The sequence below is a fragment of the Carassius auratus genome, chromosome 32 (genome assembly GCF_003368295.1).
Source record: "Carassius auratus strain Wakin chromosome 32, ASM336829v1, whole genome shotgun sequence".
Taxonomy (NCBI): Eukaryota; Metazoa; Chordata; class Actinopteri; order Cypriniformes; family Cyprinidae; genus Carassius; species Carassius auratus.
In genome coordinates this window covers 5693256-5711081 of record NC_039274.1, presented here as the reverse complement: position 1 = coordinate 5711081, position 17826 = coordinate 5693256, and the positions used below count along the sequence as shown (strand labels likewise).

Here is a 17826-nt window from a genome sequence, read left to right as displayed (position 1 = left end):
TAAAAGAAAGAAAGTAAGAAAGAAAGAAACCAACCAACCCATGGCAACATGATAAAGTTTAGACTATAAACATGTCACACAGCAGATTCATTAATATTATTTAATTCTTGTCCTGCAGTGTTCCTGTTTATCCTTTAAACGATGACCACGCTGATACTGTTTAGATGTTTGATAGGATCGATTGTCTAATGGTTGTAAATACGACATGAACAGACATCTGTTAGACAGATTCTGTTTTATTGATCTGGATGATCAGCTATTTTGTCTAGTCCCATTACTTACAAAATGTCTTGATTTCTATTGTGCTTTTGTTTATTGACACACTCTCGAACTCACAGCAAATGATTCATGGAGGTGCTTGTCTATAAATAACACAATGTGGTAGCATTTCATGCCACACCTTAACCCTAGTCCAGATAATTTGACTTTTCCTGATAATTTTTCATGCTTTTTTTGTTAGTTTATAAAGATGGATGGAAATAATAGCTTTATTTATTTATTAGCAAACCTGTGCCAAGAGACAACCTTTCATTAAAAGCTGAACTGTTGCTTACTGACTGTGTGGCTGTTGGTTTTGAGAATGTTCTGATGATTTCTTTGCATGCATGTACAGTAAATTCATCATGGCTGCATGCAGAGATGTGTTTCGGCTTTTGAGTAGAAATACTTTTGCCTGTCCTCTTAATTTATGTTGCTTGCATGTCTTGCTTCAAATATTTCCCACAGCTGCAGTCACCACATGGCCAAAGAAAATACTGATGTTGTGTAAGTTTTAAGTTACATCTAACAAATCTCCATCACCACATACCATTTGGGGTTGGTAAGATTTCTTTATGTTTCTGGGGGAAAAATAACAATAAATTCTTATGCTCAACAATTTTGCATTTATTTGAACAAATATACAGTAAAAAATATGTGAAATATTATACAAGTTCTATTTTAATGTATTTTAAAACATAATTTATTTCTTTGATGGCAAATATTTTCAACAGCTATTACTCCAATCTTCAGTGGGATGACTGATCCTTCATAAATCAAATTATTATGCTAATAAACATCTATATCTATCTAAACAAATAGATGAGGCGCTCAAGAAACTTCTTTATCAATGTTGCTGTTTTCAAAAGACTGCGCAACTTTGGAAAGGTACAATAAATACAATTTATAGAAAGTGAGCAACACTATGGAAGTACACCAATTTACTGTACATCCAGAAGTGAAACAGTGTAGAGTTTGAGTGGTTCTATTACATTTGAAATATTTTGTGAGGGCATAATGTGAAAAAATATTTCTAACCAACGATCAGAAAAATTCTATTCAAGGCTGAATGTTATACAGAATGTAGGTATTTTGATTGTAATTTACTTAATCAAAAATAGCACTGCATTAAAAGTGTGTGTATATCTATATCTATATCTATATATATATATATTATCAGCATGTGTGCTCTCTGTAAATAAACCCATGGCCCTTGCACTAACATTTGAACTAGAACACGCCTACTTTCCTCTCTCTAGGGACTGTTTTTCAACAAATATTTTCACAAGAGAATAAAAGTGACACATTGGGTACTGGATTTGTGTGGTTAGGATGGTGAGGACTAGGTGTAAAAGAGCCATATCTCTATCACAAAAACAAACAGACAGCGAGCGAGCAAGCGAAAGATGCCATTGACTTGAGCGTGAGTGAGGAGGCTGCTTCCACATGTGTGGAGGGTGCTTTGTCTCCTGTAGATAGACACATTGCTTTGAAGTGCGGATTTGCCCAGTGGGGTGCTAGCTTCTGTTGAGAGGAGATGCTAAACACAGAGGATGTGAGGGACACGCGACTACACGCTACACTATTACCCATACAGGAGCAAACAGGCCAAAACCCAAATCCAATGATAATGTACATCTGTTCCAGAGTATTTAGAGGCTTTGAATTTTTTTTTTTTTTTTCTGTGGGATAAGTGGAGCCCTTTTTCTTACAGTATCTCACAACTTCAAAGCAGATTCTCTGGATAATGCAAATGATTGGAATATAGCGCTTTCTTGCAGGCTTGAAAGCATGAAAAGCAAATTAAGGCTAATTGGTGTGGCAGGCTTTTATGTATGAGAAGACGGGCGAAAATAAAGCACTTTATTAACCGTCGAGTTCACTGAATTGGGTGAGAAGCTGGCAGAGTGCTTAAGTTCACATCGGTGCCCTGTTGACATTTGCTCCACAGTGATGTCTGTTAAGGGTATGATGAGATAACAGCCATTGAGATTAAGAGCATCCCGTTGTAATCACAAAGGCATGTTTGAAGGCTGACTGAGGGAGATGGTAAATGGAGGTGTGAAAGAGACTGGCTTCATACGTTTATGAGAACACAATGCAATGTTAGTCTTCGTATTTATGCGTTTCATGACAATTAAATAAATGTTTGAATATTTTCAATAAAATAATATTAACATAAATTAAAATAAAGAAGAAGAAAAAATGTGAAAATTAAACTTAGCTGATGATAAGTGTTATTGATTTTATGTTATTGTTACAATTACTAGTGTTGTAAATGGCCAGTGTTGTTATTGGTGTTGTTATTGTTGTGGTCTGGGATATTTTTGACTGATACTAAAACTATTTACACATTTTGCTGAAATATAAATATGAGATCACAAACTTAAACTTAAAAAAAACCATTGCCTCGGCAACTAATTAAATTAAGTTTAAGTACTAAAATGACTATCTAAAACTTAAAAACAACAGCTAATAGAAATATAAAAAACATCACTTGAACTAAAATTCAAATGTAAATTGAAAAAATAATTGCTAATTGAATTAATAGACTATTCTATTAGTAAATAAATTATATGAAAATAATATGCTGTGACTACATCTGTCTTTTGCAATGCTGTGTAAATACTTTGATTCAAATGATGAATGTATGTACTTAGTTAATATATATCATAAGAATTTATTTTGAAGAAAAAAAGTGCTAAGTCTCCCAAAGCTCTCCAAAAATACTTCAGAGAAACATATTCAGAAAATGACTTTCAACTATTTGTAATAATATTTCCGGACTGATTGCTCCATCATAGCTATCTCTACATCAGCCCAGGCTGTAGTGTGACTGCAATATGAGGGTGTGTGGAAACATGGAAATGTTTTTAAAGTCAGGAACTCAAGGGCTAATGAACTGTAGTGAATTATTCAAAAGGAGAGGGAGAGGGGAAAAGAAAGAGAACATGCTTGAGGGCTATATATATATATATATATATATATATATATATATATATATATATATATATATATATATATATATATATATATATATATATATATATATATATATATATATATACACACACACACACACACATATAGGGCTATGTATGTTTTTTTGTTTTTTTATTTTTATTTTTACAAGAGCCCTGTAATTATAATATTTTCTATGGTAAATTGATACTGATAAGAGAAACAAAATATGGCATGTTTAAAAGCCCTTCATCATTGTGAGGTTAGTTACTTTACTGAGACCAGGGCTCAAGTCTCACCACACCTTTATAGATGTTAAAGGGATAGTTCACCCAAAAATGAAAATTACACCATGATTCATTCGCCCTCAAGGCTTCCTAGGTGTATATGACTTTCTTCTTTCAGACAAATCCAATCAAAGTATATATATATCAATGACATGGCTCTTCCAAGCTTTATAAAGGCACTGAAAAAGAAGTCCAGTAAAGAACATCCATCCATCATAAAAAGTGTCCCACATGGCTCTGGAGGGTGAATAAAGGTCTCCTAAAGTGAATCAATGCATTTTTTTTTACAAAAATATTGATATTTAAACTTTAGAAACAGTAGCCTAATTTTGAGCTTCTGCTAACTGTCGTAACACGTTCACTAGAGAGTGTCATTCCAGGGGGATGACATAAGAATGTAGGTATAGCGGTCTCTTTTTAAGGTCTGTGAAAAATATGCTAGTCTCTCGAAAAAAAAAAAAAAATATTTCTTTACAAATCCTCATTTAGTACTTCTAATTTGTGACTGGTGTTTTGTTTGGTCTCTTCTCTGTGGTTCTGTTCTGTACAAATAGAAGACATGGGCAAGTTATCTAGTAAATCTGGGCGTAATATTCAAATCTTTCCTCTTAGCTCAGGTTATTGGATTCACATGAACCCCTGTCTCCGATCATGTTTCACCTTTATTTTTTTCTTTCTGTTATTCTCAAGCCACTTACTTTTTCAAAAGTCTGCTGGATCTTTTATGAGTCACTTGCATATTCTTGAGTGTTTTCTCCTGTAATGCTTTACTTATAACTTCAGTGTTCCCTCCTGAGTCACCTGCTCTTCTGAAGTTTTTTCATGGTGAATCAGTCTGTGATAAACAAACAAAAAAAAGCGCTGACTTTCACCTCTTCACCCTTACGACTGATCCACCAACTGCATGAGTCCACCTGAATTGGTGGTCCCAAATATGTGTTCTTGCATGACATTATATGCAAATAATTTAATCATTTGCTAAAATATATTTTTTTTTTCTCTGTTCTTTGACCTATAAATGAACAGAAGAAATTAACTTTTTTACTTTCAAAAGTGTGTTGAATATTCATGGTCAGGCTCCAGAGAAGTAAATAAGAAATACAGAATGTTTCTACTGACATTCAGTCATTTTCTTCTAGGACTTTTTGAATGCTTACAATGAAATTTTGAACAACCTTAATTCTCCACAGTTAACCAATTATTAATTTAATTAAATGTGCTACAGTTCAGTAGATTTCCTCTTTTTGCGTATTGGGGTATTAACATGCTCACACTGCACTGGGCATGTGGAAGCTTTCATTTAACATATTCCAAATAAATAAATAAACGTTAGTGTGTATTTTCTTATTTTGAGCTGCAAAGGCTTTTCAGAAACCTCACATGAGAAATTTTTCCACCTTATTTATAAAGTGTAGCGGTTGTAGCCATTTTTAACTCAAATGTACAAGCCTTCCGATATCAGCTGTGTCCAATTATTTTAGCTGTATAAAAACAATCTGTTGTGATGTTTGAAACTGGTACTTATCATATTATTTCAATCTATTATGCAATAAACTTACAAACAGTTTTACAGTTTACAACATTTTGTTCTTCTATTCTTATTCTATATTGGCTAACAAATCAAAAGTGCCACACATTCACAGCTTCTTATGCAAAACCTTTATTTCTGCCATACAAACATTGTTGAATTCCCACTTTATGGCAGGACATGATCTATAGACAATTTATAGGCAGGATGCTGTAGATGTTCTCCACTAAGGAAGCATTTTCACAGTGTGAGTCTAACTGAATTACTTTCCAATTATTCTTTGTATCTGCATATGACATTGCATATAGTCCTTGATATGTTAATTCCATGCATACACGTCGTTCACATGTTTTCAAAGATGTAAACAGGCCATTGTTGTTATAGTTAGCCCTGGTTATCTTCATCAAGCTGTGATGAAGTCTATCAGAGGCCAACAAAATGAGGAAAGGAGAGAGAGAGAGAGAGAGAGAGAGCATATGGGAGAGTGAGGCAGCAAAAAGTTCCATTGGTTTTGAGTAGATCATTGGGGCTCTTTATTTTTGCAACATCAAAGGGCTTGTGTCTGCTTTGATGTGGCAGCATGCTGTTTAAGGTACAGAGTGAATGGAAAGATGTCAAGCTGCAAGGTGCCTCTGTAGTTTGCGAGGAGGGCTCTGCAGAGCAGCAGATGAAAGGACCAAACAGGGTTTGATAATGAATGTCCAACAAGTAGCCCATCTCAGGCAGTGCTCACGCAGCGGGAGCCAGAGCTAACCTTCAACGATGCACATAACGCCCCACACTCCTCCTCTAACTACCTTGCTCTCTTTTTAGCCGTCCGCTGAAAACTGCAGAGAAGTGAGCTTTAATCTTCTCTTCAATTAAAACTCAATACAAATGCAACCGCATAAACACACAAATAAAGGCACATGCCTGCGCTGGCACTTCTTCTGTTCCATTTTCTCTCTTTTTGAAAGACATTTGATCTCTTTCTTTTTGACAGAGCATGCCTCTCTAAGCTCTGCACTAATTGGCATCCAATTTCACCAAGACTCGACTCAATTAGGACATCGCTTACCAGCTTGCCTGCCTGGTCTGTTTGAAGCCATTGTCCACCGCTGTGCTGGCAGAGTTTTACATCAGACTCTCAAACAGTGTCAATTCACCTATTTCTTTGAAGTGCTATTTCAGAAAAAGAGTGCGAACTGACAATGTCCTGCAACGCGTGTGTGATGAAGTGTTGTTAGGCTGAACGCAAGTAAAGTCTGATCAAACGAAAGAACAAACTGGTTAAAATGAGAATATCTATCTTAATTGATGGTTTTTATAGAACTAGATGTTATATAAATTGTGTTGCAAATATATGTCTGTTACATAGTTTTCATGTGATGTGAGAGATGTGAAGCAGACCTCTTCTTTAATAATGTAAACGCAGTCCAACACTTTGAGTGCAGACCAGGGTCTAACTTTGAGGATTATTTATATAGAAAGTATGTGGGCTATTTTAGACTTGTGAAAAGTGGATATTCACTCCATGTTCTCTCGGGTAAATGTGGTATGAACCCCCCTTACCCAAAATTCCCTGGTGTGCTGCCCTTCCAAGCAGCCGTAACCAATGTGTGAAAATTAAGCTATACAGAACCTTCAAATGAAGTTATTTAATAAATAATTTGTAATTGGAGTAGTAAACCTATCAGAGTTATGTGTGTAGTCTGCCAGTGTGTCCTGTAACACTTTTTATTGACACTGCCCCACTGCTGAATCTTTAGTGCCTCAGCACAATTATATATATTTTTTTTTACTTGAGTTGTGAATGTGAATTCGCTGTACTGAATGTAATGCGATAAAAATATTGTGAAATAATGGTAAGGAGCGCACACATAAACCACGTGGCAGTGTTGTCCACTTCACAAACAAATGATTCTAATAATATGATTATTTTAATGATTACAAAACATATAGCATGACCAGTGTAGTCTTGATACCCGAACAAATTACTCTCATCTATCAGTTCTTTATAGAGAATCAAAAACTTAAAGCCATATGAACAAGAAACAAAAAATTACCAGTATTGTCTGATACCCAAGAAAAAAAAGGGAATTTTACAAACCTGTTCTTTTTAGTGAATCAAAAACATTTAGCACGACCAGTGCATTCTGATTCCAAGACAAATGACGATTATGAGCCAGTTTAAAAAGATAAGACTGAGACTAGAAAATCACTCTCATCTCGTTCCAAACCTGTATGCATTTCTTTCTTCTACAAAAGAAGGTATTCTGAAGTTTCAGTTCTCATTAACTTCCATTTGGTCCATACAATGGATGCCAATGGGAACAATAGTGTTTGGTTACCAATATTCTTCAAATATATTGTTTTACACTACACAGAAGAGAGGAAGTTTTTTTTTTTTTTTTTTTTTTTACTATAGACACATTTGTGTTTGTTGTCTGCCTCCACTTCACATGTATCGTCCACAAATGTTAGCCTAGCACACGGTCACCTTACAGTGAAAATTCCTGAAATCTCTTCATGTCCTCCATTATTTACAATTACAATTAGGAAATATGAAATGACAGGAACTGACAAAAATGTTTTTTGTTCAGGGAGTTCAATTGACAGTACTTCTCTGATTATATTAGCATTTCTGTCAGAACTCTGCTCTCTGTAAAGCAACAGTCTCTGTGGAAAATCAAGATGACAACCCACACTTCACTGTTTGTCATTAAATCTTTCATTCTTGGATTCGTCAGAGCTGTATATTCTACACCAATAAGAGAGACGAAAAACTAATCATGGCACATGAGGAAATATGAGATAAAGTAGTCATGACAAAACAACAGGCATTAAAAGAACAAAACAACTATATTTCTCAAGTTTTTATTATGTAGATCAAAGAGAGACTGGAGAAGTCACACACACACACACACACACACACATACTTTAAGTATAAAGTACGTTTTTGCATTGCTTGCAACTTATTGAGTATTATGCCAATAAGCCTGGTTAATTTTCATAGCTCTAATATTTTTCCTAGCTCTGAAGCTTTTTTATGAGAGTTTTGCAAGTGTAACAGTGCAACTTCTAAAAAATCTGAGATAAAAAAAGAGTAAGAAAGCTGTAGCACATTGAATGTAATAAATGTCTGCCTGCACACTATTTTGCTCTTTTCCTCATCTTAGTCACTGGCCAATAGTGTTGTCACTGTCAGCACACTTCATGACTGTTCTTCTGTGTTCAGTGCAATGTCAGAAATGCACCACATTCATAGACAAGTTGTGCTGTTGTGCAGGATTGTTTATTATGGTCTATATTCCATGGACTTTTGGCCAAAAAGGCTCTGTCTTTTACATTGTGGATGACAGAGCTACAGAGGGATGGACACATCATGCTGATCAGCTCTGGTCTCATCAAAGCCAGTCAAACATGATCAGCACCGAACCCTCACAGACACTTCCACTGCCCAGACCGCCATAAATGTCATATATTTCTCAGCTGACTGCTGGGTCACATCATCAGAAGATATTATAACATATGATACAATTAATACTCCAGAACTGACAATTTAGGATTGCAGACTAAAATAAATAAACGCAATAAATGGCTCAGTATTTACTTGTGGAATGAGTCTGTTCTGTATAGGCCTACAGAACAGAACTATTTTCTTAAAGCTGCAGTAGGTAACTTTTGTAAAAAATATATTTTATATTTTTATATTTTTATAAATATATATTATATATATACATACAGATAATCTGTGAAAAAATCAAGCTCCTCTGGCTCCTCTCAGTGGTCCTATTGCCATTTGCAGAAATGCATCGCACCCGTTAAGAAACAACCAATCAGAGCTGCGGTCCGTAACTTTGTTTGTGTTCAAAATGTAGAAAAATGTATATAATAAGCGAGTACACCATGAATCCATTTTCCAAACCATATTTTTAGCACCTATAATAAGTGTTTATATTCGGACTATTTTCGATTGCTTCGGGGGTACTGCGGCGGAGTAACCCAGTACCTTTGTGATTCTTCAAAGACATAAACAGAGAGAAGTAGTTCCGGCTACGATGTTCTTCCGCAAGAAGCAAGCAGTTCTGTTTATTAACCGCTAAAGCGTCAAAAGTTACCTACCGCAGCGTTAAATGGTTCAATCAAAAATTATTTTACAAAATTGCTTTTCATTTTAACTTGAAATTGTCTGAAAATGTTTCTTAAACACTATTGAGAAATTATAGAAAATGTGCACAGATAGAAAAAGAAAACATTTAAAATAAATAAAATAAATAAACATAAAAATACAGGCTGAATACAAGCCTATTAACATAAAACTATGGATTATAAATAATTAATATGTATTAAAGCTCACTGCATTTTTTCCTCCTTAGTTAATTTAACTTTTTACATTTTTATGTTATTTTATTTAAATGAATAATTATTTTAATTCATGGGGTTATTCAATAATTTCAAAAGTTACATTCCAGACATCATCTCTTAAAACCTTAATTAAGTGAAATCATTCAATTTGAATTCCTAAAGGTGTTATTAAGGCACATCTTCCATTAAAATACGGGAATTTAAATATTTATGTATTCATATATCTGTACATAAGTCATATAATATTTTACCTTTCAGATAAACTTGATTTACTGGGATTCATTGGATTGGCTCTTCAATTGTTCAACTAAACGGTCAAAACTCAGCGAAAATACATTTTGGTCTAAAAATAAACCAAAAACTATGACTTTATTCAGCATTGTCTTCTCTTCCGGGTCTGTTGTGAGATTTCAAACACTGCAGTTTAGTTATATCTAGTTTGTGAACGAATCATTCGATGTAACCGGATCTTCTTGAACCAGTTCACCAAATCGAACTGAATCATTTAAAACGGTTTGTGTCTCCAATGAGCATTAATCCACAAATGACTTAAGCTGTTAACTATTTTAACACTCCCTCTGAGTTCAAACAAACCAATATCCCAGAGTAATTCATTTACTCAAACAGTAGACTGACTGAACTGCTGTGAAGAGAGAACTGAAGATGAACACCGAGCCGAGCCAGAAAAAGAACGAAAGATTGACTCGTTCTCTTCAAAATATTCTGACTCTCTGATGTCGCATGGACTTTGATGATATTTTTCTTACCTTTCTGGACATGGACAGCATACCATGCCCACATTTTCAAAGGAGGGACTGAGAGCTCTCGGACTAAATCTTAAATCTTAAACTGTGTTCTGAAGATGAACGGAGGTCTCACGGGAACGACATGAGGGTGAGTTATTAATGACATAATTTTGATTTTTCGCTGAACTATCCCTTTAAGGGGGCATCCCCTATCTTCCAAAACGTTTTACATGATGCTAGACTTCCCTCTTGTGTTTGAAGTGTGGATCTGCATCCTTCTTCACAACTGTGAAAGTGTGGTGTCTCTGTTTCCTTTTCACAACCAAAACGGCTCTACGTTTATTTGTGTCAGTCAGTCATCCTAGGTATTAACTCTTTTAACTCACTTCCGCGTTTAACCTGTTGTCACCCCCCAAACTTTGCCTACCTACTCGAGGAGCGTTGGACCAAATGAGCACCACCCTCCTGATGTGACAGCAGAAGTTTTATAGCTTTATATTGTGTAAAATTAGGGTTTACGGGACAAAAAAAAAAAAAAAAATCAGTTAATAATAAGTATTTGTATTTGACACTAACTTTACGCAGTATCAGCGACGAGAAGCCTATAATTAAAAACATTTTATACACCGAAGATAGTTATGTGATTATTAAATCAAAGTTTTTGACATATTGTGTAAAACTGACATTTACTGTAAACAAAGTGTCACGTCACAACACCCTCGCGTCTTCTCTGCAACAGTGTTAGACTGAGCCTGCGTCCCCATGTGCACGCATGCTAAATTCTGTGTGATATTAGCCATTTTCAATATTATTTAGGGCAGATAGGGTGGATAGTATGACGCAGGGGAAGACTGCTTTTTATGAGTAACCGACTCGTCAGTAAGGACTTCCTGAAGACTCGGACAGCACATCTTTCACTTTCAGTTGAGACAATCATTATCATAAAGTGACTAAACGGACTGTACCTAATGTAAGTGTGCTCGTGGTGTTTTCATATCACGGAATATCTAGTAAATAGACATTTGTAATCGTGTTTCGTTTGCGATAGAATTTTGAAAATGTCAAATGAGACAAACGCTTTTGTTCTTAAATGATACGCGTAACGTTACAGGTATGATCATGAATGACACATTACATTTACTTTTATAGCTGGGGGACAATGCCATTCAGGAGATATTTCAGACCTTGCCTGGTAAGTGTTTTTTTATTTATGTATTTTATTATATTTATTATTATTTACTTAACTTCATTGTTTCCTAATGTCTGCGGAGTATATTTATTCAAAGTAAATTTTTGTAATGTTCCTTAGGCTACTTAACACGATCAACACGTAATCTAGACGTAAGTTTAGGGGGAAAAAATAACAACGGGAACATAGTTAGACCGCCTTAGGAAAAAATGAGGAAATTAGTGGCTAAATTTACTCTAGCTGTTCAGAGTATTAGCCTATAATAAAATGGATGCCATCTCCCTGATATCTAATAAATGCAACGGTATAAATTTACAAATGGTTCATTAGTGAGAAGTTGTGACTTTGTTGGTCTTCTCTGTCTCATCCCTGTAGTTGGGTTCTGATTGTGAATGATGGCTTTGAGACAAGGCTGAGTACCACTATGAGTACTCCCCAGTTGATCCTAAAACAGCGAGCAGAGCTTCTGGCGGTCCTGTGTGGTGGAGGCAGTGCCGAACCTCTGGATTGTGTTCTGGACCTTCTCCTGGCCTGGGAGGTTCTTGTCTGGGAAGATTACCTAAGCATACAAGTGGCAGAGAAAGCTCTAAGTTACAAAGTCAGGCAACTTTTAGATGTGGTATATGATAAAGGAGAAGATGCATGCAGCCTTCTCTTGGCTGCACTGAACCAGGTCTTACCTGAGGAGCAGAAGACTGGGCTGTGTTTTGGGGAACAATGTGCTGTGGTGGGCAAGAACAGACCAGACACTGCAACTTTAACGTTACTTGCTGACAGGCCAGTGTTAGTGAGAAAGCTCAGAGATAATATTGACGGAGCATTGGATGTTTTACTAACGACTGGCTGCTTCACCATTAAAGATTGTGATGTGGTGCAACTACCTGTATACACACCCTCACAGCAGGTAATTTATCTGAACACTGTTTTAATCCATTAACTAATCTATTTCTTTGTGTTACGAAATCCCTGAAATTTAATGTGCTCTATGACTAACTGTCATGTCATCTTCCCCATGACTACTCATTGATACTGACTGTTGAAATGCCGAACAATTTTCAGACAACAGCCTACTGAAATTTGTGACACTGTGATATATATATCATACATACTCTGAAAATGTACCTATTTTCCTATAGTACTTGATAAGTGCAATTCAGTTTGGCATGTGAATATTTTAAGCTTGTTAACAGTAAATGTCAATTACTTGTGGATAGACAGTGATCTTGTTGGATTGTGGCAGGTTCGGAGGCTGTTAGACCAAGTCAGGTTTACAGGGGAAACTGCTGCAAAGACGTTACTTCAGTATCTAGAGCAAACAGAGACAAGCAGACCAAACCCTGAAGATAAAGAAAATCATCTTTCTGCCAGTATGAGACATTTTTCTTTGTCTTCGGTGTTACTGATTGTCAAATGCACAAAGATGGAAACAATTATGTTGCCACTTATAATTACATTGTCAATATATTAAATATAAGTATGTAAATAATTATGAAATACATATTTTAACAAATACAAATTTCTAATCGTTTTTACATTCCATTATTTTCTTTATTTCTCATAGTTTAACATAACAAAATTGTATATTCATAACAAAAAAAAAACTTTAAATGTACTGAATACAAACTTTATATTTGTCACTACAGTTTGTATTTTACTTTCCACTGTTTCTCCAGATTGTATGCTTTACCAGAAGAAGCTGCGAAGCTCTGTTGCTGCCCAGTCCCATTCCCTTAACACCTATGGCGGGACAGGACATTTCTCCTTGGATGACATTTACACCGATGGACTTCTTGAAGTAATGGATGGCTCTGGTGAAACTACGACGCTAGGGTTAGAGGATGTGGTGGGTCCATTGGGGACTCTAAATGACGATGCTGACACCTTTCTTGTCTCTGGGGAGGCAGGAAGTGGCAAAAGCACACTGCTTCAGCGACTGCACTTGCTCTGGGCAAGAGAAGCCTTGCTCCAAAACATTTTTCTGCTGTTCCCCTTCAGTTGCCGCAAGCTGAACGCAGAGCACAGAGAGCTGTCTCTGAAAGAGCTCCTCTTCTTGCACTGCTGCTGGCCTGACCGAGGTCAGGATGAGGTTTTCCAGTTCATCCTAGACCATCCTAATTTGGTCCTCTTTACCTTTGATGGCCTCGATGAGTTTAAACAGGGTTTCACTGATGAAGAACGCCACTGCTGCCCCACAAAGCAAGTGCCTGTACCTGTTTTGCTTTTCAATCTGTTGCAGGGTACGTTAATGAAGGGTGTTGTGAAGGTAGTCACCAGCAGGCCACAGGCTGTGGGCCCATCACTGAAGCGCTATCTCCACAAAGAAGTGCTCCTGAAGGGTTTTTCTCCTGGAGGTATTGATTGCTTTGTTAAGAAACATCACAGTGACCCTGCTATGGCTAGACGTGTCCTAGAGTCCCTCCATGCTAACTCGGTTTTGCTAAGTCTTTGCCACATCCCAGTCTTCTGCTGGATTGTGACCAAGTGCCACCAGGAGCTTCTGGGTAGCCAAGATGGTATTCCCCAGACCATCACCGATGTCTACCTCCTGGTCTTACAGCATTTCTTCCAGCGAAAGTCATATCAGCACCAAGGAGTCCTGGGAAAGGCCTGGTTGGAGGAACATTTGAACACAGTGTTAAAACTTGGCCAGCTGGCATTGGAAGGTCTGGAAGCCTCTTGTTATGTGTTCTCAGGATATGAGCTGCAAAGAATTGGGCTCACAGACCAGGATGTTAGCATGGGCTTCCTCACTTACTGCAGCGACCTATCTGTTACAGACTGTAAACGCTATGAATTTCTGCACATCACCTTACAGTGCTTCTTCGCTGCTCTCTACGTCGTTCTGAATCGTAACAGATATCGCTCTGCTATCTACAGACTCTTTCAGCCCAAGTACAAGCAATTGGCGGGCCTGTCTCAAAGATGTCTGGAACCCTGTTTTGACAGTTCTGTAGAGGGGATGGAGTCCCGTGTGACAGAGACACCGAACCTCCAGATTACAGCTCAGTTTGTGTCAGGACTTTTATCCCAGCGGCATCATAATCTCTTGCTGGAATGCTGTCCTACTGCTATGCGGGAACGCAAGGCCAAGCAGGTAGTTAAGTCTTTGTCTAAATGTATGCAGAGACATTTCAAGTCCATTCCTCGTCCTTTAGAGGGTGAAAAGAAGAGCATGCATGCCATGCCAAGTTTCGTTTGGCTAATTAAGTGTATCTATGAAATGCAAGACAGCAGTATTGCTCAAGATACCATGGCTAAGTTGGACGTTGAGCACCTGAAGCTCACCTACTGTAACATTGGACCAGTGGAATGTACTGCGCTGGCGTATGTGCTAAAGTACCTGAGGAATCCTGTTGGGCTCCAGTTGGACAACAATTCAGTGGGAGATGTGGGCGCGGAGCAGCTTCTACCATGTCTACATATTTGTCACTCCCTTTAGTAAGATGAGAGGTTAAATTATTTAGGTTTTGTTATAATTGTTGCTTAAAGGAATAGTTTATTCCAAAATGTTAACTTCATCATCTACTTGTTCTTTCAATTACTCAACCTGTATGCATTTCTTTACTCTGTGAAACATGAAAAATACATTTTGAAAATGGCTGTTTTTTTTTTTTTCAAGTCAATGAAGTACAATGTCATTTGGACCCCAAACATTTTCAAAATATCTTACAGTATAAAGAAGGCAATACAGGTTTGGAGTGATGTGGGGAAAAGTATATGGTGACATTTTTAATTTATGTTTTTTTTTTTCTTTCTGAAAACTGTTTTGCAAATGGATTTATATGAATTTCTGAATCCTGCAGTTTAAGGAACAATAACATATCAGATGAAGGAATACGGAAACTTCTGGAAAAGGGAATGAAGTGTGAAAGATTCCAAAAAATAGCGTGAGAATATAGAATATCTTCACTCTGCATTTTATGCATAACTTGTATTTTATTGTATTACTTAGAATAACCAAGTTTCATTACTACCTCAATATTTCTGCAGGCTTTTCAATAACAACCTTACAGATGCTTGCACCCAACACTTTGCTTGGCTGTTAAAATCAAAGCAGAACTTCCTGTCTTTGAGGTCAGTGCTTATTTTAGGTCATATGCTTTTTCTGATCAGTGGGATGCTGATCATTTTATTAACATCTTTTCATGTTGTACTGCACATCTTGAAACACGTTTCTCAAATGAAATATATAATTGTTTTGTAGACTTGGAAATAATAACATCACATCGCAAGGAGCAGAGCAGCTGGCAGAAGGCCTAAGCTACAACCAGTCTTTGCAGTTTCTAGGGTGAGGTCAATAATGAGAGTAATTCATTTTTGTATGTTCCAATACTGTGCCTATATTACATTGTATTATCTGACTTTGTTTCCAGATTATGGGGTAATAAAATTGGGGACAGGGGAGCTGAGGCATTGGCAGATGCACTCAAAAATAGCACAACGCTAATATGGCTAAGGTAATCTTGTTTTATTCCTATAATTTATTCCTATATTACAATAATTCTGCATTCTATGTATAAATATGAAAAAAAATAAAATAATAATAATAATAATAATATATATATATATATATATATATATATATATATATATATATATATATATATATATATATATATATATATATATATATATAATTGTGGGTAGTGATAATGTTGGTTTGTTTCAGTCTGGTGGATAATGGTGTGGGCAGTGCAGGGGCATGTGCCCTGGCAAAAATTATCAGTCAGAGCAAATCTCTGGAGGAATTGTGGTGAGTGACTTATTCAATCTACTTTGTTTTTTATTTATTTATTTATTTATTTTTTTTTTTTGCATGTCTGTATGCCTGGGATTTACAAGCTCGCTCTCTCTCTCTCTCTTTCACTTAGGCTAAATAAAAACTGTATCAGCAGAGAGGGGGTTGAGTGTCTAATAGAGGCACTGAAAGTGAACACTAGTGTTAAGGAAATCTGGTAAGATCATATTTAATTCTTTTAGCTGACTGTATGTGCTTGTTTTTACTCAATAAATGTTCATTTATTTCACTCAGTCATTCGTGGGGTCAAAAGTCCAATCAGACAAATGTGTGTTTTCTCTAAAAGTTGTACTGTATGTTGGTCAAACCCTCTTAAATAATGCCTGCAAAAACTAAATTACCGGTAATTCCCAATATATATATATATATATATATATATATATATATATATATATATATATATATATATATATATATATATATATATATATATATTCTCATCAGTGTATAAATAGGTGAACACAATAAAACCACAATAGCATACATTCTGTCAAAACTCAACAGAAGTGTTAACAGACAAGTTTGTACCAGACAAGACAAGTATACATTTGCATATTATTTATTCATTACAATATTTCTGGCCAAAACAACAGTTAGAGAGTTTTTTTTTTTTTACTGTTTATTAAATTATTCATAATCGTTTAACTGTTTAAATTTTGCGGAAAGGATTATAGACAGGTGTCTCAATAGAAATTAAATGCTTTATTACATTAATACCAATGCCCGGTGAATTGTTTGTGTTAATACAGAGGCTTTTTGCTCTTTTTTTTGCTCTTAAAGGCTAAGAGGAAATAATCTGAGCCCAGGGGAAGAGGAGGAGCTGAGCAAGCAAGAAAGCAGATTGACCTTCTGAGGGCAAGATAGCTCTGTAAAGCCTGCCACCAGACTGAAAAATCAAACGCCCATCATTTTCCATAAATTAAAAAAAGATCGGACCTAACTGAGGCACACACATAAGCAGCATAATAATGTAAAATGGTTATAAGGTGTTGAAGTATATCTTAAAAGCTAAATATCCACAGTACTAATCAGAATGTCAGATAGTGCTGGACAATAACTGAGATCCCCTGGCTGTTACCATTGTGTCTTGAATCTGTAAACGTTTCTTTGTAGCCAAAAACCTCACAATATTAATAAGGGACATTCAAAGTGTCAAGCCAGTACACAAATTGAACTTCTAAAGGAGGGGGGGGGGTCTGGTAAAAAAAAAAAAAAGATTTGTATGGCGCTGTCCCTTGCACTGATTCCCAGTTAACATTTATTATATATAGATTGTGTGTCTGTTTTTTTTTTGTATTGTATATTCATAATCTATTTAGGGTCTGTCACTTTCCTCACAGAATGTCAGAGTTTATGATGGTTTTGAATTATTTTCCTTTAATTACACCTTCTATGACTTATATTAAGTTGCATAATAACGATGTATTTATTTGTTTACTTGTCTTCACACAAAATTCATTAAACATTTGTTTACTGATACATGAGCTTTTATCCAGGATAAATGTAAAAAAAAAAGTACAAAATGAATAATAATAATAATCATTTAAATATGCATCCATATTTTCAGTATGCATTGCATTTTTAGACCTAAACGCTTGGAAGAACTGAAAGGAAATAAACTGTAATGTACAACCTGACACATTGCCAGTTCCTTAAACTTGCCAGTTACCAAACTACTGGAAAACCCCAAGAGGCGGGGCGAAATAAAAGAC

General features: G+C 36.0%; 1 protein-coding gene across 1 annotated transcript; it reads left to right on the top strand.

Moving 5' to 3' along the window:
* Window positions 1–10923: 10923 nt before the first annotated feature.
* Window positions 10924–17629, top strand: LOC113051415 (nucleotide-binding oligomerization domain-containing protein 2). Its single transcript, XM_026215156.1, has 12 exons — window positions 10924–11097; window positions 11277–11319; window positions 11692–12220; window positions 12557–12683; window positions 12990–14754; window positions 15120–15203; window positions 15307–15390; window positions 15521–15604; window positions 15690–15773; window positions 15986–16069; window positions 16188–16271; window positions 16895–17629. Exons 3-12 carry the CDS (start codon window positions 11741–11743, stop codon window positions 16965–16967), a joined length of 2949 nt encoding a protein of 982 aa, XP_026070941.1. The 5' UTR covers window positions 10924–11097; window positions 11277–11319; window positions 11692–11740; the 3' UTR covers window positions 16968–17629.
* The last annotated feature ends 197 nt before the right edge of the window (window positions 17630–17826 follow it).

Excerpts from the sequence above, each read along its gene's own strand:
- LOC113051415 (XM_026215156.1), top strand. The coding sequence starts at position 11,741 with ATGAGTACTCCCCAGTTGATCCTAAAACAGCGAGCAGAGCTTCTGGCG. Across the intron at positions 14,755-15,119 it reads CATATTTGTCACTCCCTTTA|TTTAAGGAACAATAACATAT; the intron begins GTAAGATGAGAG and ends TGAATCCTGCAG. Across the intron at positions 16,070-16,187 it reads AAATCTCTGGAGGAATTGTG|GCTAAATAAAAACTGTATCA; the intron begins GTGAGTGACTTA and ends TCTTTCACTTAG.